This window comes from Eurosta solidaginis, chromosome 3 (assembly GCF_040869045.1).
Source record: "Eurosta solidaginis isolate ZX-2024a chromosome 3, ASM4086904v1, whole genome shotgun sequence".
Classification (NCBI taxonomy): Eukaryota; Metazoa; Arthropoda; class Insecta; order Diptera; family Tephritidae; genus Eurosta; species Eurosta solidaginis.
In genome coordinates, this window is record NC_090321.1 from 184,917,462 (window position 1) to 184,941,368 (window position 23,907).

A 23,907-nucleotide genomic window follows, 5' to 3' on the forward strand; every position below is an offset into this window, starting at 1 on the left:
GGCGAACTCCTCATCTAGATTAAGTTAGTTTGTAAGGTATTTCTTTTTCTCGTTCTTTTTCAGCGGTCGGAGATCGTTGGTGGAAAACGGTGTTGCGTATCGCAAGGGGGCGGCATGTTTATGCAGGATGCCTAACTTTTCCGCATCTGATTGCGACCCCCCTAATGCAACGCTACAATTCGATACTCGCTTGTAACTTATAGCCACCCACACCATCACCGCCACACCCTTGTGCATGCATGTTTATGCATGTGTATGTGTGTTTTTGTCAGCACTCATGCACATGCATGTCGGCGTTTATGTATGGGTGACTTTCCCTCCAAACGGAGGATTTTTTCGGGCCAACGGTTTTCGCCGGCGATGCAACCGGCCTCTTGGATTCTAACAGCCAACCTGCACGCACCTGCCGCCACCGATCTCCGCCGTTTCATACAACTATTCACAAGGTAATATTGTTAAATTGTATAATATTTATCTTTATCCAATAAACCATCCATATTATAACGAGAAATTCTCGTCTTCTCTTATTTTTATTCCAAGCGCAAATTTCCCATTGAGATCGACCCCGGTGCGCCCAGCTATCTCAAGGATCATACGCACCCCGGCCGAACAAAAACTTTAAAAAATATGTATAACGAAAAAAATTAAGAAAAAAAATAAGAACTTGGTTCCCTTTTGTTTTAGTTCTGAATATTTATTATTAAGCTTACTCAAAATTTTACGTAATAGCCTCGTTCTTATTTTGCACTTTTCACATACAAAAATACAATAATATTCAAAAGCATTTATATTTGTATATATTGATTTGAAATCTACTATACAGTTTTAATTCAATATTTTATATGATTTGTCCCATACCAACCATGGAATTCTCCCGCAAGAAAAATGAAACAAAACAAATGGAATTACAAAAAAATTCCAAACAAATTGTAATAAACTTGCCCAAAGGAAACCAAACAAGTCCAGGTGGAATTGACGTGAATAAGCAAAGTGTGTGTGTTTGATTGTGTTGATACAAAAAAATTAAGAAATAAAAAAACTTGGCTAACCAAAAAGTCAACAGGCACATGGACTGACGTAAGGAGCTACATGCTATAAAGGTGGGTTGAAAGGGAGAAAAAGTTAAATTTAATTATGATAACTATAAATTGCAAGTTTTGAAGTAGCAGCTCTCTCAGTCTTTTTTGATAGTTCGAAAAAAGGATAATTGGTTGTGCCAAGTTAACAATGTTTTTTTTTTTCAGTTTTTTTTAATCTTTTTTTAATGATTTGAAGAAAAATTAACGAAATCGGTTAATGACCACGCCCACTTTTATATAAAAGATTTTAAAAAGGGTCGTGGACGAATAAAATAAGCTATATCTTTGCAAAAAAGAGCTTTATATCAATGGCATTTCATCTCCCAAGTGGATTTATAACAATAAATAGGAAACCCTTCAAATTTAAAAAAATGGGCGTGGCACCGCCCCTTTTATGACTAAGCAATTTGCTATGTTTCGGGAGCCATAACTGGAAGAAAAATTAACGGATCGTACACAAATTTTCCCTATAGCAGGAAATATCTCTAGAAAAAATGGACGAGATGGGTTAAACACCACGCCCACTTTTATATAAAAGATATTTAAAATGGTCGTAGACGAAAATAATAAGCTACACCTTAGCGAAAAAGAGCTTTATATCAATAGAGTTTTACATTTTAAATTGAATTATAACATTAAATTGGAAAACCCTAAAATTTTTGAAAATGGGTGTGGCACCGCTCCTTTTATGACTAAGCAATTTTCTATGTTTCGGGAGCCATAACTCGAAGAAAATTTAACGGATCATACACAAATTTTCCCTATAGCAGGAATAACTCTAGAAAAAATGGACGAGATGGGTTAAAGACCACGCCCACTTTTATATAAAAGATATTTAAAATGGTCGTAGACGAAAATAATAAGCTACACCTTAGCGAAAAAGAGCTTTATATCAATAGAGTTTTACATTTTAAATTGAATTATAACATTAAATTGGAAAACCCTAAAATTTTTGAAAATGGGTGTGGCACCGCTCCTTTTATGACTAAGCAATTTTCTATGTTTCGGGAGCCATAACTCGAAGAAAATTTAACGGATCATACACAAATTTTTCCTATAGCAGGAAATCTCTAGAAAAAATGGACGAGATCGGTTAAAGACCACGCCCACTTTTATATAAAAGATATTTAAAATGGTCGTAGACGAAAATAATAAGCTACATCTTAGCGAAAATGAGCTTTGAATCAATAGAATTTTACTTTTTAAATTGAAATATAACATTAAATTGGAAAACCCTAAAATTTTTGAAAATGGGTGTGGCACCGCTCCTTTTATGACCAAACAATTTTCTATGTTTCGGGAGCCATAACTCGAAGAAAAATTAACGGATCGTACACAAATTTTCCCTATAGCAGGAATATCTCTAGAAAAAATGGACGAGATGGGTTAAAGACCACGCCCACTTTTATATAAAAGATATTTAAAATGGTCGTAGACGAAAATAATAAGCTACAACGTAGCGAAAAAGAGCTTTGAATCAATAGAATTTTACTTTTTAAATTGAATTATAACATTAAATTGGAAAACACTAAAATTTTTGAAAATGGTTGTGACACCGCCCCTTTTATGACTAAGCAATTTTTTATGTTTCGGGAGCCATAACTCGAAGAAAACTTAACATATCGTAATGAAATTGTGTACACATATTTTCCTTATAGCAGAAAATATTTCTAGTAAATGGACGGGATCGGTTAAAGACCACGGCTACTTAAATATAAAACAACTTTTAAACTTGTTGTCGTCGTAGACTAGAATAATAAGCTACAACTTAGCAAAAAATAGTTTTGAATCAATGATATTTCACTTATCAAGTTTTATTGTAAGAGGAAATGGGGAGACATTTTTTTTTAAGCGGGCGGTGCCATGTGTTATGTAGAAAAGTAATTTATCTGAAATGAAATGTACAATTGAAGCTCACGCTGAGTATATAATGTTCGGTTACACCCGAACTTTGACACCTTTACTTATTTTAACTATTTACATTACACTCAGATGTGCATAGCAAAGTGTTAAATTTCTCCAATACCCTCTTTATTATTTGTGTGGCTCTTAGCCTGTAGCCTTTATATTTTTCTTATGTACGTAGTTCTAGTTAATAAGAGATATTGTTATCGATTAAAGATATTTTATGGCTTACATGGCAAATAAATTTAGAATTATTTGTGAAAAACAGAGCATTATCTACTTTTAGACAAAGAAAAAATATTTTCTTTTGATATGACTTATTACACATATAACTTTTAATCTCTCTGATTACAACAAAAATTTATGCAGCTAGAATATTAGAATAGCCATTTGAAGCAGTTGTTTATTTGTTTTGTCAACTTCTCAGCGAATTAACTACACGCCCCATAGTTTGCGCGATAAGCGAGATTAGGCCAGGGGGAACTGGGACTTGCTTTATTGTTATCGTTCGACTTGAACGTCATATTCAATGCTAAGCTCGTAAGCACTTGTCGAGTGTGTATGTATGTATGTAAATAAAAACAAGTAAGGAAGGCTAAGTTCGGGTGTAACCGAACATTACATACTCAGCTTTGGAGACAAAATAAGGGAAAATCATCATGAAGGAAAATGAACCTAGGGTAACCCTGGAATGTGTTTGTATGGCATGGGTATCAAATGGAAGGTATTAAAGAGTATTTTAAAAGCGAGTAGCCATAGTCGTATATGTTGACGCCATTTCGGGATATCGCCATAAAGGTGGACCAGGGGACTCTAGAATGTGTTTGTACGATGTGGGTATCAAATTAAAGGTGTTAGTATTTTAAAAGGGATTGGGCCTTAGTTCTATAGGTGGACGCCTTTTCCAGATATTGCCATAAAGGTGGACCAGGGGTGACTCTAGAATGTGTTTGTACAATATGGGTATCAAATGAAAGGTGGTAATGAGGGTTTTAAAAGGGAGTGGCCCTTAGTTGTATATGTGAAGGCGTTTTCGAGATATCGACCAAAATGTGGACCAGGGTGACCCAGAACATCATCTGTCGGGTACCGCTAATTTATTTATATATGTAATAACACGAACAGTATTCCTGCCAACATTCCAAGGGCTTTTGATTTCGCCCTGCAGAGCTTTTTCATTTTCTTCTACTTAATATGGAAGGTGTCACACCCATTTTACAAAGTTTTTTCTAAAGTTATATTTGCGTCAATAAACCAATCTAATTACAATGTTTCATCCCTTTTTTGATATTTGGTATAGAATTATGCCATTTTTTCATAAGTGGGCGTGTTCTTCATCCGATTTTGCCAATTTTTGTTTAGCACATATATAGTAATAGTAGTAACGTTCCCGCCAAATTTCATCATGATATCTTCAACGACTGCCAAATTACAGTTTGTAAAACTTTTAAATTACCTTCTTTTAAAAGTGGGCGGTGCCAGGCTCATTGTCCAAAATTTTACTAATTTTCTATTCTGCGTCATAAGATCAACCCACCTACCAAGTTTCATTGCTTTATCCGTCTTTGGTAATGAATTATCGCATTTTTCGGTTTTTCGAAATTTTCGTTTATTTTAAATAGCGATCTGAGATGAGTGCCCAGGAACCTACATACCAAATTTCAACAATATACCTCAAAATTTACTCAAGTTATCGTGTTAACGGACGGACGGACGGACATGGCTCATTCAAACTTTTTTTCGATATTGATGATTTTGATATATGGAAGTCTATATCTATATAGATTCCTTTATACCTGTACAACCAACCGTTATCCAATCAAAGTTAATATACTCTGTGTGCAAAGCACGCTGAGTATAAAAATTACTAAGAGTAGTAGTGAATGCATTTTTTAGGAGCAAACCGTAGTAGTAGAAACAGTACAGTTCAATGAACAAAACAAGCTATACTTTGTTGCAGTTCACGAGTTGTAGCGATTGGGATCATGCATGGCCATACTGCATTGGGTTATGATTTTTACTGAAAATAAAATATAATTTAGATGTTTACCGAATAAGTGTTTACAAATAATTTAACTCCGTCAAAGCACCTAACCCTACAACAAATTTTTTCTGTGAGTAAAACTTTACTGTAAAAATTTCACCAGTAAAATTTTACATTTAAAGCTCACAGCAAAAATTTGTTCAATAGTAATTGCTATTACTATTTGTAAATCAGGGTTCGTATTTGTACACACATGCACAACACACCAACGTGTGGGAAGTAAATGCTCACTGATCTTAATCCTCATACACACGAGCTTGTACAATATGGAAAAAAAAATTTAGCACACAGCTCAAGTCTGTTCAATATGAAATAAGGCACATGCGCAAGAGTGTGCTCTTTGATCCAAAATTATTATGCAATTGCCATCTTCAGAGTCTTCAAGAATTATGGAAGCATGGTCTGGACGTATTTTAGGAGTCGCTTTACCTTACATTTTATCAGCTCCGAAGAGGCGAGAGTGTTTTTTCTAATAGAAATGATGGAAGTCGTGATAATATACATATGATTTAGCGGCCCACTTGAAAATTTCAAGCCTTTCCTCTTTTTCTATGTTAAGTCTTACATCCAGAGAAAAATTAGAAAAATTTAAAGGCATAGTCGATGGAATTTTACAAATGAATTTTTTATAACAAATATTGAAAGCACATTTGATATTTGTTTTTGATTCCAAATGACATGTAAAATTGTGTGTGCATTATCTTTAAATATATCGGTATCGCAAGGCGGAAGCCGCATTTTATATCCACGGCGCGAAGAATCTTCATCTTTTGCTTCATCTTTTCCTGGCTGGGTGATAGTTTCGACCTCAGCAGACATACATTGCAGGTAGCATGCGAAGCAGCTTTTATTCTTTTTCATAAGCGCACTAAGGTCCTCTTTGGAGTATTGCTGAGAAGATTTTCATATGCAAACTTGGTTTTCTTCCATAATGCCCTTAGCTCCTCCCGTAATAGTGCAAGGGTGTGCTTATTCCGGGATTCGCCGGGATGGAGTTGAAATCTTCTTCAAACTCTACTATGGAATTCGCCAATCTGCATTGCTTTAATTAATCTGAATATTTTCTTTATTTAAGGGTGTCGAGAGTGGAGGTAGACGACGTGTTAAAGCAAAAAATTGGAAACAGATCTGTGGATTTAATGTGTCAACAGTGATATGAAACACAGATAGAAATCCTGACGAGGATTTAATGTGTATACAAAAAAAAAACAAACAATGTGAAGTGATTATAAAAAAGTGTAAAAACAATACAAGCGACATTGTATAAAATATGTTTGTGATCGAGTGTATAATTTATGAGTTGGCCACCGATATAGTGAGCCACTAGCCACCCTAATTCTCCGGCTTTTTGCCTAATTTAGAAAAGCTAATTAATGAAGTGAATTCCGTGACAGATAGGCTAAGGCTATCAACCAAGTGAAAGTATTGTTACTGTCGCAAGATTCTGCCACGTGTATGTGACGAAGAGGAGTGTCCTCAGTGCAGTGATGAGTGTGACCCAAAAAAAAAAAATATTCACTGCCTGTCTGCCTTGAGCTGTGTCGGATAACCCTTACCACTGGTGGGGGGCATTATCAGATAGTCAAAAGGCGTTGTGTGTGCTTAATAAAACGCGAAATTTATTATAACTTTCACTCACTTTGCTTTTCGTTCCTATCAAGGAGTGCACTTGTTAACGTAATCACGTATATAACAAAAAGAATTTGTGCATTTCCAAGCAACTTTTTACCACATACCTTGAGTTTTTTAAGTGAATCATTGGGTTTAATGGGCTGCGCTGTGTTGTTTGATGTTAAGCGATGATGATGTGATGTTGAAAGAATGTGGACTGTATGTGATGTTGTATGATGATGTGATATCGAATCATGATTTTGTGTTGTAATGGACTGTATGTGATAATGAGTTGCAAAATGCTGTACTTGTTCCCTCGCTGGTTTTTGATGGTGTTTATATTTATAAAAACCTCCTTAATTTTTTCCACTTTATCCAAATGTGTAATTGGCAAAAAGAATTTTAAAAAAAGGTGCTGTCTTCCGAAGTCTGGGTTTTCTCGGCTCTAAGGACCAAATGTTGCGGGGGGATGTGGCACCCAGGGTAATCAGGCGTGGTCCACGAAAATAAAAAAAAAATAAAAAAATTTTGTTCCGGCCTTGAGCTCGAATCGAACCTTGAATCATTTATCAATAGGCCGATAAAAACAAAAACAATTTTTTTTAATTGAAAAAATGTTTTTGAGACACTTTGAAAATTAGATTTGTTAAAATTTAATATTTGAAAAATATAAAAAGAAATAAGCCAGATTATTAGGTTGGGCCTACAACTTTGCCAGGTCATTGCAAAATAATTTTCTTTTTTTAATTGGAAAAAAAATTCTTGAGGCACTTTGAAAATTAAATATGTTAAAATTTAATATCTGAAAAATATAAAAAGAAATAAGCCAGATTATTAGGTTGGGTCTAAAACTTTGCCAGGTCATTGCAAAATAATTTTTTTTTAATTGAAAAAATGTTTTTGAGACACATTCAAAATTAGATATGTTTAAATTTAATATGCACTTTGAAAATTAAATATGTTAAAATTTAATATTTGAAAAATATAAAAAGAAATAAGCCAGATTATTTGGTGGGGTCTAATACTTTACCAGGTGATTGCAAAATAATTTTTTTTGTTATTGAAAAAATGTTTTTAAGGCACGTTGAAGTTTTAATCAAATTGTTATAAAACTACTTTGCTTATTTATCACTTGTTAACAACATAGAATATTTAACTTAGTTGTATTGGCTTTGGAATTTCTGTCAATGAATTAAAATATTGTAATAATTTTTTACAGTCGAAATTATACGTGCATTGAAAACGAGTTTGTGTGTTTAGTATTCTTTCTACATTAATAAATTCCTGCTAACACAAATATTATTAATAATTTTTAAAAAATATTGTCAGAAAGAGTGTTTATATGGGACTTTCTACCTGCCAGGTGTTCGTTATGCCTGCTTGTGAGTGTGAGTGAAATCGTATATCGGCAGCTCTCTGCGTCGAATAATGTTGGCTCTGGCGAGAGCTCGTGATTTGAAGTTCCAATGCAGTTGGTAGTTGAAATTGTGGAGAAAAATTGTATGATGGTATGTTTAAAATTTTTTTTAAATAAATATTATTTACAAACATCGAAATGAATAGCGAAAAATTAGTTTGGGTGATTTGTGGCAAAAGCAAAGATAAAGTTATCCTTTTTAATGAAAATAGCCTAAAAAATGTTATGATATATTGATAATTCGCCAATTATATAAATTAAAATACAAAGACGTTGTTTTGCCATTAAATGTTAACATCAAAGATGGGTATCATACACAGTGTCACAAAAATGTTCTTGCTGTAATGAAAAAATATTATGACAACACTCCAAGGGAATCAAACATACGTCAATCAGGTATTGTAATAATTAATATTTTTTATAACCGAAATCTTTGATTTGTGTTGCTAAACACGTGAACCATCCACTATGCTTCGTATATACTAGAAAACAAAAATCCTAAGAATTTAATATTTATATTACAAATTTTTATTTATTGTTTTAATAATTTCTAGGCCGATAAAAACAAAAACAATCGTTAATAAACCATGAGCACTTGGGAATGTCAAACAAAGTAATTGACAATAAACAAAAATCCAGCATTATCAGTGATTTGCACCAGATGGCGCAACACTGAATAAATATAGTTGGTAAAAAGGAATAGAAGTAGCAAATTTGCCAGTCAAACAAACCACCGCTGTATAGCTAAATGGTTAGCACAGCATGCCTAAAGCGTACTGATGATGAAGGCTTAGCACCTTTCGAAATGGATCTATCTGCGCAGCTATGGCAGGTTGTCTGAAAAATTTTCTACTTACTATTCCAAAAACAAAATACAATTTTTCAAATTTAGAAAAATTAAAAAATAACAATAATTATCATTAGAAAAAAATTATTGTTCTGGCCTTGAGCTCGAATCGAACCTTGAATCTAAAAAAAAATTATTTTGCAATGACCTGGCAAAGTTGTAGGCCCAACCTAATAATCTGGCTTATTTCTTTTTATATTTTTCAAATATTAAATTTTAACATATCTAATTTTCAAAGTGCCTCAAAAACATTTTTGTTATATTCAAGGGTTGTTTCAGCCCCGCCACCCCTTAGCCAGTTCTGCGTTTCTATATTTAGATACCTTTAAAAAAGCATTGTACATAATTTTTATTGTGCCTCAAATACCTGCTCAAAAATGCTAACCAACACTCCTGCTATTAGTTATAATTCAAAATGGAAAAGATATGTGGTAGGATTACTCACCTGGGAGTAGCTGCTGGCTCGTGAACGTTCTAAAAAAGAAGTGAAAGAGTGTAACCGAGCAAAAGTCCACGCCACCTGCCGATAGCTAACTTTCGTTGAGTTTTTCCGCGTTGAAATTAGTGATCGGCAGTTTTTAGCCGTTACCGGTAAATAATAAGAGAAACTAATGCGCGCGTTAGGGTGGTCCGAAATATTTAGGCTGGTAGCCTATACACTTGGGGAAAAGTTTAAACAATTCGAAATCAGGACGTGTTTATTTGTATTTTACCTTTTCTAAACTTTTTAAACCGTTTATAAAATTTTATATTTTATTTCTTTAAAACCTAAATGTTTTTTTTAATATTATTACTGTAATCTGTCAGTTGTATTTTGACGTTTTGGTTTATTAATTTATAGTTCTTAAAGTTTTTTTTTTAATTCTGGTCTGAAATTATGGAGCATATAGAACATATGACAACAAGTAACGGAAGATAAACATACATATTTATATATCTGCTGAATGGCCATTAAGGGACTCACAGGCATATATAGCTGCGGTAAAAATCTTAGTAGTGGGCATATATAAAAAGTAATGGATTAAAAAGTACTCGTAATCGCTTTTATAAAATTTTAGCACAAATATAGAACAAATCAAATCCTTAAACAATTCTAATCTTCATCTTATTTTAGTTTAACAAGTTTTTGGCATCATTCAACCGAAATCGAGGCGCATGAGAGGCCTTTTACAGTTTCACGTAGTTGCGTATTTGAAGTTGGCTTGGGTTGGGCTACTGCCTCCTTGACATCAACCCACAAGTTTTCAATGGGGTTTATGTCTGGTGACTATGGCGGCTATTCCCTCACATTGATCTGGCTTTCCTCAAAACATCTATTAGCTACTTTGCTCATATGTTTTGGGTCGTTGTCTAGCTGGAACGTCCAAACATCGTCTCTGGCAGGGATGCACCTTAACGTTAAGCTAATCGTTTATCAAAAAATTTCCACCGTTTCCGTTGAAACACTTCGAAATATTATCGATAAAGAAATTATCAAGATAAATTGTATCTCGTTTTTAACCGAAACGAAAAGCTTTCGTTAACGTTAAAAACGTTAACAAAAACGTGATACTTTATGTTTGAATTGTGCTGGCAATGCTATAGCCATGGTGAAGCCGTAAGGTGGTAACAGCGAGCGGACATACACAAACTCCATGTACTTTGTTTGTGTAATTCGTTGGTGGTAATGTCAAAAATATTCTGAGATATGTTCGTACTCTCAAAATTCATGAGACAAGTTGCAATCAGCTTGGGTAATGCTTTCACCTTAATGACTTCGTCATCAATCAGCTTTGCCAGCATAGTTTGAAATTAATAATCAACATAAACGATTTGATTTCGTTTTGAAATGGCAGAAAGCGAAACAAAATCATTTCGTTAATTTGACGTTCTTAACGTTAATAAACGAAACGGAATGACTTTGTTTCGTTTATTAACGTTAATTATCGTAACGAAATGATATCGGTTCGTTGGTTAAGCATGCCTGAGGCCCTATTCAGTAACTATGAGTTTTGAAATGTACATTTTTCTTTCATACAAATTATATGAAGAAAAAGTGTACATTTTAAAACTCACAGTTACTGAATAGGGCCCCTGGTCTCTGGCATATGGCAGCATAATGTCCTTGAGTATATCAACCTATTAAGCGCCAGATATTATTTCCTTAACCCACGCCTAGCCAATAAAAGTATGTCCAGACCATAATGCTAGAACATCCATGATTTACGGTTTTTGTCATATACTTAGGATGGTATTCGATGGTAGGTGACCGTCTTACAAATTGGCGCGATCCCTTTCTACCATACATGAAAATCTTCGACTCGTTCGGCCATAAAATGTTGCGCGATTCAGCCGAAGGTCAATACAAATGTTCTTTGGCAAATCGAAGTCTCTTTTGTACATGCGTGCGTTTTAGTCAACAAAGGTACCTTTCTTAGACTTTGGGCACCCAGATTGTTCTCACTCAAACGCCAAAGAACACTCTTAACCTTTGAAGACACTTTTAAGACACCTTTAATCTCAGTAGCAGCCGCAAATGGAAACTGCTTTGAGCATCTAGCTTACTTCCGCGCTCTTTGCCACTTGGTTCGTACTTGATGGCATTACGGCAACCAGCAACCAATGTGAGCAACCAATGATATTTTGCGATTCCACAAAGTTTTCCCATCAGAAATAATTTTTTTTTTATGAGGGCGCGCTGCTCAGGTTTGCGATCCTTCTTTTGCCGATATTTCTGAATAAGGAGTAATAAAAATTGGGCCATTAGCTATAGAATATCAACTAAATACACTAACCCCATTGTTCCTTTTTTTATACACTTTGCACGCACCACCAACAAGTGGTTGCATGTTTTGAAGCCGACTTCTTTGTCTAAGAGATTTCACAGCGGATGCCTAAAAATTGTTGTGGTTAAAAAAAACTTAGCCACTTAAGTTAGACTAGCCATAAGCACTACTACGATTTTTTTTACGCAACTGTACATAAAGGGACGATAATATTAACAAATGACATGGTGTTATACATATACACATAAATGTATGCATGTATTTTTGCTAATGACTTTTTTGTAACCTTTTTATAAAGCAAGGTAATGAATATGAAATTTTTGATATATGTTTCAGGATATGCATATATGTAGATGTGTGGGATGTACAATTGACATGTATTACGCCACGGATGCTTCAGATGGTGATTGCTTTTGTAGTTTTTTGTATAAATTTCTTCAATCCTATATAATTGGTTTGTGTTTAACCGCTCACCTGGCTGCGGCATTGGCGCCGTAAAATTTGTCTTCGTATTGCAATAATCCTCAATACAACATTGCGTAGAATACGTTGGCGTTATCTCATGACACCAAACCGGATTTTCGGGTGGTATATAGTTCTCTCTATGCAGACATCTATAGCGCACGTGTGTAAGTATTGCGAAAGGATTTCAACCAAAAAAAAAATTGTGCCACGCCAGCCAGCAGGTGGTTGATTGATATTAAGTGTAGAAATGGTAGTAGTGGTGATATTTTGGTTGCAATCACGAGCGACGTTGGTAAGAGCGTTGTTGTTGTTAAAACGAAATGACGTAGGCATGGAGCGTGTATATACATACGTGCAAAGGTGTCATTGTTTTAATTATTAATACAAACGTGCAATTTTGTTTTTTTTTTTTAATATTAATTATGTAAGTTTTAAATTTGCTAAATTTTAGTTGGTTAACACAGCGTGGTAACACAGTGGTAACAAAGGGATAGTTTAATATATAAAAAGAAGCTAACTAAACTATCAAGCGCTTAAGCAAGCTAGCAAAGTTCCGGTTGACGCTTACGAAAGCAAAACTTTAACTTCTAGCCAACATCCATTTAAAAGCGTTTAACTTTCACCCTTATTTGTATTTGAAATGCGCTACAAGTACGAGTAAATAATATCTACATATTTTTGCTGCCAACTTCGATTTCAATTTGCATAATAACACAAAAAAGGGTAAATAAAATATGTAAATAAAAAGCGTAAAACCTTGTGTAGCAGAAAATAATAATAAAGGCAGCTGGAAAAATCGATTTATCATATCCATACATACATACATATTCTACATACTCATATCATCAAGCCTACCCCAATATGAAAAATGTTACGCATACGCAACGTACGCGATGGCGAATCAGTAAGTAAGAACCGTAACGACCGCGTATGCAGCAAAAACACTGCACACAAACACACACATGCGCATAATATATATAAATGCTGCTGACAAGGCGCAGTAGCATAGACCAGACAGCCTTGTAGACAAACAGCATACAAAACAGAAGACCATGACTGACTTCCTGTGTGTTTGTCCTTCTAGCTTTCAGGTTGCTGACTGCATAACTGAAAAACTTGCTTCTGAAGTAGGGTTGTTTGACCACAACACTTGCTCATGCTGTGAGACTAACATGTCGACAACGACAGGAAGAGGGACGATAAGAATATAAATGTAAAACAGCAATATGTGTCGTATTATTCAGGGATCGTAGTCGGTATATTTATATGGTTTATTTAAAAAAAAAAGCTTTTTGATGATTATTTTTGAAGTTTAATTTTTTCTCTTCGAAAATAATAGTTATTAGATGAGTTATTTATTTGTATCAGAACATTGCAGTTATTTCTCAATTTTTTTCTTTCGGTCAGAAAATCATAGTTATTTTTTAATTTTCTTAATTCGCTACGAAAATAAAAATTGTTTTTGAGTATTTTAGTTTGCCCCAAGAAAAATATTAAATTTTTAGATTTTCCTTTATTTCCATGTGTAAACATTTTCGTTTTAGAGACTGGTATAAAGTGTGGGCCAAAACCAATTTTTTTGTTTTTTGGTAGATTCAAAATATTGTTCAGGACATCTAAAAAGGCAGTCTCAGAAAATTTCAGCTTTTTATTTTAATGTTTAGAGGTGCCCCATCGAGGTTTTAGTTTTTCCATACAAATCATAGGGGCAATCTTATACAATTTGAGGTTGAAGTTTCACCTCGAATAATAACTCCAACAAGTCAAGCTAACAAAAAATCTTTTTACATTTTTTGAAGACCGTTCAAGATTCTATAGGGATATGTTTCGCTAGCGATTTAGGAACCAAGGGTTAGAGCTCTGGAACACTTTTCATAAAAACTTGCCATTTAGAACAATATTTTCACTATACACTGAAAGAAATGGTGCTAGTAAAATCAAAAAATCGGTTCTGTTGTTCTTGACTTAACGGACATTCGGTAAAAGTGATCGAATTACGGTTAATTCGACCGAGTTCTTTGTCAAGCGAACAAATTAGTTTAGTCATTTCAACAGAAGAGAAATTGTCGCTCTTAGGTTAACAAAATTCTGTAAAATTGACAGATTCCTAATCATTTCTAACTGATTTTTCTGTTAACACAGCTGATCTCACTGGTCATTTCAACAGCGATCAACAGTCAATACATGAGCAAATTTCAAAGAGAATTTTACGCTCACTGCGCTCTCTACTTTGTACTTATGACGATGGTGCCGCTTGTTAAAAAAAACACCAAAATAAGAAAACCACCAAATCGAAAAAACACACAAAATGGGAAACTAGTTTTTCAGTTATCAATACAAAACGAAAACCCCTTTTTTGAATTTACTGTGCAAAAAATTATGAGATACCGAGACACCTATTTATCGGGTACAATTTTGCAACTTCTCCTCCAAGCGAAATGCAAAATTGCGTCCTCTTGTTGCAAAAGTTTTGTTTGAACGAACAGGATTTTTCTAAAGATAGTAACATTTTGTTCAAGTTATAACGAATTTTCACTCACGCGAACGAATCTAATAAGATAATAAAAAACATCATTTTTTAATGTTGATGTTTCCGACAACATACAAGTTTGAGTTGTTTTGGAATCATTTCAACTTAAAGTGTTACGAAAATAAAACTTGCCGAATTACATGTAAAGTTACTCCAGTGATGAATTACCTTCCTGCGCTTTGATTCTTTACTTTTCTATAACTTACAAGTTCTCTATTTAAAATGTTATGTCAAACATTTTTACTACAAGTTTGGTTCGAAACAATCAAGTGTGGCAACTACATGCGAGAGAAGAAATTGAGAATGAGCTGAGCTGCAACTGAAAGAATTGAGAATCAGTTTTGTGACTACCATTTTTATTTCTATTTGCAAAGCGAAGTTCAAAACTGTAAATTAAATAAATTATAAAATATAATAATTTAATAAAACAAAATAATAAAGTTTATAATGTTTAATGTGTGCCAGCATATTTGATGTACCCCCAATTGAAGTTCGGTTAGTAAGTGAGTACATATTAGGGATTTAAAAATCGCTCATTGCTCTGTGAAAATCGTATTCTAGGGATCAAAATAAGAAACTTTGCCGAAAGAACCATACCTCTAAAACGAATTCTGGTGTCCCCCAATTTGGGTCGAATTTTGGGTAGGGGCAAATTTTGAAAAATCCCACTTTGACCCATTTAGAGTGCTCCAATCGAGTCCAAATGTATGATCGACCCCCACTAACTTTGGAGGCCCGACCCACCGATGCCAGTGGCACACCCCCTGGAACCCCCCTGGGGGTTCACCATACAAACATTTCAAAAAATCGCCGGTTTTGCACTTTACATGAAAAAATCAGCTAAATGGCTATGTTTTTTCTTTATTTTTATATATTTATTTATAATAATATTTATTATTTATTTATAATATCTATTTTTTCTCTTAAGAAATTTATTTAGTCAGAACATATGTGAATGAAAAAATTAATTTAAGTGAGTTATAGAAAAGAAACTAAAAAAAATTATTGTTTGAAGTCTTTTTTACTTTCAAGTCTGGGCAATTTCGCACGGCTCTCTAATGTCGTCGCCATAACAGCCTCTACATTTTCCGGTATAACCCGTTTGGAAACGCTAGCTAGCAATTGAACATGTCGTCCGTTCCTTGTATGTGTGATGGAATTTTTGGATCATTAAACGGTGGATCATCTTGATTTAGATATTCTTTCAATGTATCGTACGGAATGCTTCGCGTGAATGGTGGTTCAAATATGATATTTATATCATTCAAATTGATCATTTCCGTATAAACTTGTGCAATTAAAGTTTATATCTGGTTTTTTATAAACTCTAAGTTCCATTGGCTCGTCAACATCGGTTCGATAGCGTAGAATTTTCTTGATGGCACAGTCGCGCTTTTCTTTGCTATCATCAAACAACATTGATAACAAGATATTTTCCGAATGCGCATAATATGAATTATCTTTAATTACATACTTGATTGACAATTTTGCGTAAACGAGGTTCTAGAAATCGTGACCAACCAATGAACTTGAAAAATAATGCACTGCCGTACACGACAGAGCTGTGATACTTGATATTGAAGTACATTGGCACATAGCATCTATAAATCTTATAAAATAAAGTCGCTAAATGCCATGTATGCACATAACTTCACACAGAATACTCCGATTTTAAAACGGTTTTTTGCATTTGAAAGCTTAGCTACGCGTGGCAAATTGCCAAAATGTAGCAAAAAATCATAAAATTTTTGTTTACACAGCTATAACTCATAAACGGATGGATGGATTTCAAAAATTCTACTTTTCAGAAAAACTTTGAAATATTTACCTTCGATCTGCATCAAAAAAAAAACAAAAGTAACATTTTTATTAAAAAATGCGTATGTGTGTTTGTTCGCTGTAAACTTGAGTTTTGAGTGAGGCTTCATGCGACACATACATACGTACGTATATAGCATTCGCTGCGTTACATCACTACATAGTATAAAAGAAAGTCGCTTTTTCTGTCCCTATGTCCCTTTGAATGCTTAAACCTTTAAAAATACGCAACGGATTTTGATGCCCTTTTTTTTAATAGATAAAGAGTGATTGAAGAGGAAGTAACAGATGAACATATTTGGCTGAAAATTGGTGGAGGGGTAGCTTAGAACCAGGAGACAGGCATAGGCTAATTTTTATCCCGTTCTGGATAGGGTCTTGAGATCAAAACGTGGACGTGGGTAATCCTGGGATATGTTTGTACAATATGGGTATCGAATGAGTACTTTGATACGGGGTATTTTTCGTACCCACGGGTAACTAGGGTCTCGAGATATAAGCGAAAACGTGGACGCGGGTACCCCTAGAATGTGTTTATAGAATATGGATAACGAATGAAAGCTGTTGATGAGTGCTTTAGTACATGGTAGTTTTCATACCTATTTGTGAAGGGTCTCGAGATATATGCCAACACGTGCATCAGGGTAACACTAGGATGTGTTTTTACATTATGGGTATCAAATTGAAGCTGTTGATGAGGGTTTTAGTACAGAGTAATTTTTATACCGCTGGGTGACTAGGGATATGGGCAAAACCTGGACCCGGATACCCCTAGAATGTATGTGTAATATGGATATCAAATGAAAGTTGTTGCTGAAAGCTTTAAAGTAATTTTCATTGTGATATTCGATTTAGTTGCATTAACCTGGCAAAACTGATAAATGTGCATGCGAAGCCGAAATAAAGACATGAATTTATAATACCCACATAACTATTTACATACGTCCTATTCGATTTGCCTGGCAATAAGGGATGAAGAAGAATGGGAAAAACTTTAGATAAGAGAAAAGAGAGATGAAGACTGAGAAGGAGATAGAGTGAGACGAAATTAGAGATAGATGAAGCGAAAATACGGAGGGGAGTGAATAAAAGCATTAAGAAAAAGTGAGGAGGGGGAGGGGGGGGGGGGGGGGGGGGGGCAGACTTAGACGGGAAAAAGCTTATTAAAATGTATGGAGATACACCAAATTTAGGGCATAACAACGTCTGACGGGTCTGCTAGTTTAATTATACATTCAACCAGAACTCTTAAATTTGCATCTGGATTTTCCGTTGTCACATATAATCGCAATAATCTAGCGGCCTTGGTGAGCCACCGAGAATGTACAATTTTCCCTGGTTTGATGTTAGCCAGATCCACCGGAACCACGCCGCTAGAAATTGCATGGGCCATGTCGTATAAGTACTTCGAATCGGTGGAAAATTCAATTTTTTCTGGAGCAGGGGGCATATTTTGCAACTCAATTTTCTGGAAGCCGTCCACCACCTGAAAATATATTATAATAAAATAATTAAAAATGGTTGACAATTATAATAAATGAGTGATAGCAATAACTTACCGGAAGAGTTTCACAATTTTCGATTTGACGGCTGTTTTCCGGTTGCCGATCTTGGTCCCATGATGGTTGATTTATCCAAAGCTTCAAACAAATGCCGAAACGGAAGTTCGTTGAAGTGTAGAAGGCAAACGAACCAATGCAATGGTCTTTTTAACAGCAATTCGAGTCGTCGTATAATTCCACCGTGTGGGCCAGTGTTTGTTGGCTCACCGTCAGTGCATATTCCAATTAATGCATCCAGTGATATATTTTTTATCGTTGAAAAAACCATTTAATTTGGTTGTTTTGTATTCAGCGGTTTCATGTTCCAGTCTTACGTAACCAATCAATTCAGAATTGGGTTCTCTCAAAATAACAAGATGAGGTTCTTTTACCATCCTAGTATGATACTTCTCATCAATTTTATCTATCGTTAAAGTATCATCTTTTCTACCATCGAATGAAAACGCTAACAAATTGGTATCATCTAACCGTTTGCGAAGCACTTCTTGTCTACATTTCACTTTTTCTCTGCGAACTTTCGATTTATCCATGATGAGAGGTTTCCCATGCTTATCTTTAATTTTAAAATCTTGCCAAAGAGCGGTTCCCAATGCTGATGCTACTCTGTCAGGCATACCAAATCTGTCACATACCAAGGCAAAGTTAAAACAATCGTATCTCTCTGTGTATTGTGAACTTGTGCTTCTATCCATATCTTCTCCATCATAAATGCATCCATTGTTAGTCTTCTCTGATTATGTTGATCGTGCATAAACTCTTTGAGGCGTTCGGAAACCCAGCCGCATGCACATGGAGCTGCCTTCAAATCGCATTTACATGTTCCAATGTAAAAAATTGTTTCCAGAGATTTTACATACTCTGTAAATTGTTGGGTGTTGTTTCTTCTCTTGATTTGCTCTTGATACTTGTCAAGCAATTTATTCAATTTATTAAATACACTTTTTTTCTGCATTATTTCCATACCAAGTTTTTCCCAAATTCCAATCAACTTATCTTGTACTTGAATAGTGAATGATTTATGGGAAAACTTTTTTCGCTCTGTTTTAGCACGTTCGCTTAAGTAAAAATAATATCGCAAGATATCCAGATGGGTTGGTAAATTAAGATCAGTTAAATCAGTAGACGCACCAAAAACAGTAACATCATGCTTGGGTATATGACTCATTGGGTTTTCGATAGTTGTTGATGTAGTTGCTTCATCTTGCGGTGTAGAGGATGGTGGATTCATTGTAAACTTTTTGATTTGGAATGGTTACTTCACTTATTATTTTTTTTTAATATTTTTTTTATCTGAAGTTAGCACTTCACACTTTGAGTTCTTCACAACGACTTAATGCATTCACAAAAACTGTTGCGTTATATATGGTCTACGAGACGAGGTAATAAGAATGAAATGGTAATTTCAATTCTACCTGCTGTGTATTGTGGTGGCTTAAAAAAAACAACACAAGCAATTTTACGATCTGCAATTGTGTCACAGTGATACCTTCATTTTTTAAAACGGTTGAATAAAAAACCCACACAACTACATATGTTTACGACATGCAAATGCATCACAGTGATGCCTTGGTTTTAAAAGGGTTGTAAAAACGCTAATTTCTAATAATTTTTTTTAATTTCTTTTCTATTACTAAGTTAAATTCATTTTTTCATTTACATATGTTCTGACTAAATAAATTTCTAAAGAGAAAAATAAACTCCAAAAAGAAAAAACATAGGCATTTCGCTGATTTTTTCATGTAAAGTGCAAAACCGGCGATTTTTTGAAATGTCTGTATGGTGAACCCCCAGGGGGGTTCCAGGGGGTGTGCCACTGGCATCGGTGGGTCGGGCCTCCAAAGTTAGTGGGGGTCGGTCATACATTTGGACTCGATTGGAGCACTCTAAATGGTCAAAGTGGGATTTTTCAAAATTTGCCCCTACCCAAAAGTTCGACCCAAATTGGGGGACACCAGAATTCGTTTTAGAGGTATGGTTCCTTCGGCAAAGTTTCTTATTTTAATCCCTAGAATATGATTTTCACAGAGCAATGGGCGATTTTTTTGCCTCCCCACAAATCGACCCGGCCTAGTACATATGTATGTACATATATGTACCAAGCATGCGTATTTATGTATTCACATATTTACGTATGCCTGTATATGGCAACATAGATACTTTCGTACAAAGCTGTCGCAACAACTTTTTTTGTTCATTTGACTACTAAAACGGTCAATTACGAATCAACGATTTGTGCGCCGTTGATTCAACATCTTGTTGCGATGGATAAAAATTGACAGAAATTTCGGCTGAATTGGCCCGTATTTCGGTTGGTTTTATCAGTCTTTTTCTTTCAGTGTACCAAGGGAAACAAAAGGAATATACTCTTACAAAATTTCAATGAAAATTTTGTTCAAAGCTGAAAGAAAAAAATTGGAAAATAACTATTATTTTTTTAAGAAATAAAAAATTTGTAAATAACTGTTAATTTTTGGAGCAGCAAGAAAAAAATCAAAAATAACTATTATTTTCAGAGCAAAGTAAAAACCTCACAAAATGAGGATTTTCGTTTTTTATAGTAAGCCGCGAACAATCCATTTATCGATCGTCTATATTAGTAATAAGGAAAATATTCGGGTATAGGTATAATTATTTCTTCAGTATGATTTTTTTTTTAATTATGACCAATAATTGTTATTGCAATCCCTGTTATTATTATTTCATTCGTTGATGGTAGTCGCACGGCGGCGCATTAAGGACGTAATTTTGTTTATGATGGTGGCAGTTTTAGTTTACTCTTGCCAACCGGCTCAAGTACTCATAACGTTTAGATAGTCTGAAGTGGCTGCTTCATTATATAGACTTTTTTGTTTACGAATTCCTACTTTGTTACACATTGCAAAGGTAAAAACGAATAACGCAAAAGCAAGAGACTATACATTTACATTTTAGTTACTAAATTCAATGCATATTCAAAGAAAATATTTGCATACAAAGCGTAACTGAATGTAAAAGTTGTGAGTTGAATGAAATTTGCTATTTATTTATAGCTGTATACAAATCGTAAATTACAAATCTTATTATTCTCTTCTTGAAATCTGAATTAGATATGTATGTAGAATAGCACTATTATTATTTACTTGAAGATTTGATTAAACACAACTTAATTTACTCCATTAATCCATGTATTCTTATTTGTTGTTTAATCGAAAAGAAAGTTCGAAAGTCCATTAATCTTTCTTTTTTCTTTTATTTTTTCAAAAAGCACATTAAATTCAGTAATAATGAATTGATTAAACGTATTTTCTATTTTATTCTATTCACAGTCGGCTATTATTTGTTATTTTATTTTTAATTCTTTCTGATTAATTTTTTATGAACCACTGTGGAAATAAAACAAATAACATGTTTTGAATAATGGAGAATTTTGATTAATCAAGCAATCGGCTTAATGCTCAATTTCAAAAAAATTGGAAAAAGTAATAAATTGCTCTTCTCTTCAGCAAAAGAATTGACTACATTAGCAATTCTAAAAAAATTTAGTTGAGGCTCCATTTATTTCAAAAAATTTTTATTTTTTAAATGAACTGAACTTAAAATATCACTGAAATTTAGTCTATTACATATCAAGCAATGATAAAAACTAATGTTGAATTTCCCTTTCCTAAAAGAGCAGCAAAAGTTCCGCCCAGCGGCTTAGGGGGTATTAGAATATATCCACGGTAGGTATGCCTGTCGTTAAAGGCGACTAAAATACCAAATTGATTCAAGGGGTTGCCAGCGCATAATATAGATTATCCAATCCAATTGTCAACCTCACCTACCCGTGGCGAATCCTGTTTAATTAACACCCGAGGCTCAGGCGACGCCAAGTTCGTCAAACAACTAGGGGGTGGGGAGGACGGGATGGCCTAGAAGGTTTAATATGGTCATATAAATCGTTCCCGAGATGGTCGGGCTAATACATTAATGGTACTTTGTTACCGGAACGTACAGGATCTATATCCGGCAAAGGACCATCAACATCGATAACACTCCCCAAATCCTTCGCGGAGTGTCTTTATGGTTCATACAACAACACGAACAGCGGCAAAGGTTTTTGAAAAACTAAAGAAGTTTCAATTCACATTAATTTTTTCTATTGAATTAAATTGTATTGTTTTTAGCGAGCAACACAATCCTTCTTTGTAATAATTAGGAACAGGAAAAGGAGCCAAGACCTTCTCCAACCGATATTCGCATGAGATTTTTGATTAGTCAAGCACTCGATTAAGTGAAGAATTGATTATTCAACCTCGTCGATTAATCGAAAAAAGACCCAATGTGGTCAATTTCAACAAAAAATTGGAAAACGTGATCAATTGTTTTTCACCCCAGCAAAGAAACTGGTTACATCAGCAATTTTATCAAAAATTCTTTGTTGAGGCTCGACGTATTGAATAAAAAAATATTTTTTTCTTCTTTTGATAATTAGGAACATGAAGTGCAGCCAAGTCCAGATATTCGCATTGAGTTAGAGATTTACCATATAATTAATGCGTAAAACCTACAGAGTGATGTCAACTTGTGAGTAAAAGTGTACTTTACTGTTATGTGCGAAGCAGCTGTAATATTATGAGTTGCACTTTATCAACGGGGTGAGGTGCATTAGATCATGTAGTTGGACGGAACTTAAGATTATCGCTCACATTAAAATCACGACAGCTATTGTTTTGGATAAGGTTCAAGCGACTCGCTTTATTCGGACGATATATAGTTCTGTCATCTGGTGAGCTATACCGTGAGTACGAGACTTCGACATGCATTCTCTGATAACCACGTTTGAGAAGTTTAACAAAAAGTTGTTTGTAATGATATAACCGAGAGGTGATAGTAAATTCCCAACGAGTAACGACTGTTCCAATGCGGAATGCAAGGTTTGCTCAGAAAAGAGGGACTCTGCCACGATTTAACCGAGAAGTGGTAGTATATTCCCAACTTCTTCACACCACATTCCATCGTTCGTATGTTGATTGCTTTTCTCATTTATGTTGAGAGCTGCTATGTCCATTACCCGTAGAAAGTAAAGGGCACGCACCACCTTTTTTTGTAGATATCAGGGTAAAGGTTTCGGTAACCCGAAATAAGATGCCTGTATACAGCCATACCTGCACTTCTGTTTCTATTCACAGCGTTTAGCACCATTAGTATTTCGAAGAATAGCTGTGAGCCGTCCGAAAGAGAACGATGTTTCAGACAAGCCGCCTTACTATCATGCGAACGAGGGTAAGAAATGGTATTCCCTGTGATTAAGAAACGATTTGTAGTACTTGCGTCTTGTCAGCCATGTCACGGTTGACAGATACGAATGCAGAAATATAAAATTCAATAAAAAAAATCCTTTCAATGCTTTTTAGCTGGGCTAATCTCAAGTCGCACTTACAACGAGCATGCATTTGCGAGTTGTTAGTGTACTAAAAAAATAAAATATATTTCTATTACCTTCAAAAATTAACCGCAAAGTGCTAACGCCAAATTAGAACCAAACCAGATATGTAAATAAGTTTATAGTTAAAATAACTTTTATCAAGTAATAACGAGGGGATGCAATAGAAAAAATTCATAGGTAGGTATATTTTTACAAAGGTTATATTTTTATATATTTTGCTAAAGCTATTTGCAGAAATGGAAATGAGAAAAGAATCATGCAAAAACTGCATAACCATTACTAAACTACTTTTAGAGTGTGACAAGAAGTATGGCGATTTGAAAAAAAAACTGTGTGAAAGTGTGCGTATTTTAGTGAAAAAATTAAATTAGTAAAAAAATTGAGAAGACAGATAAAAAAATAAGAACACAATATACAAAAACAAATTTAAAAAGCTGTTAGCATAACCCTCTGTGAA

At 34.5% G+C, this 23,907-nt stretch overlaps 1 protein-coding gene across 3 annotated transcripts in view; it reads right to left on the bottom strand.

Moving 5' to 3' along the window:
* The window catches only part of babo (TGF-beta receptor type-1 babo), a 103,946-nt gene that overhangs the window by 72,066 nt on the left and 7,973 nt on the right, over positions 1 to 23,907 (bottom strand). The window contains exon 3 of one of the 3 annotated variants that reach the window (XM_067774246.1): positions 12,143 to 12,282. The exons of the other annotated variants lie outside the window; for them this stretch is intronic. Within the exon in view, the coding sequence (XP_067630347.1) occupies positions 12,143 to 12,282 (140 nt within the window). The remainder of the gene's footprint in view (positions 1 to 12,142; positions 12,283 to 23,907) is intronic. 3 annotated transcript variants of the gene reach the window in all.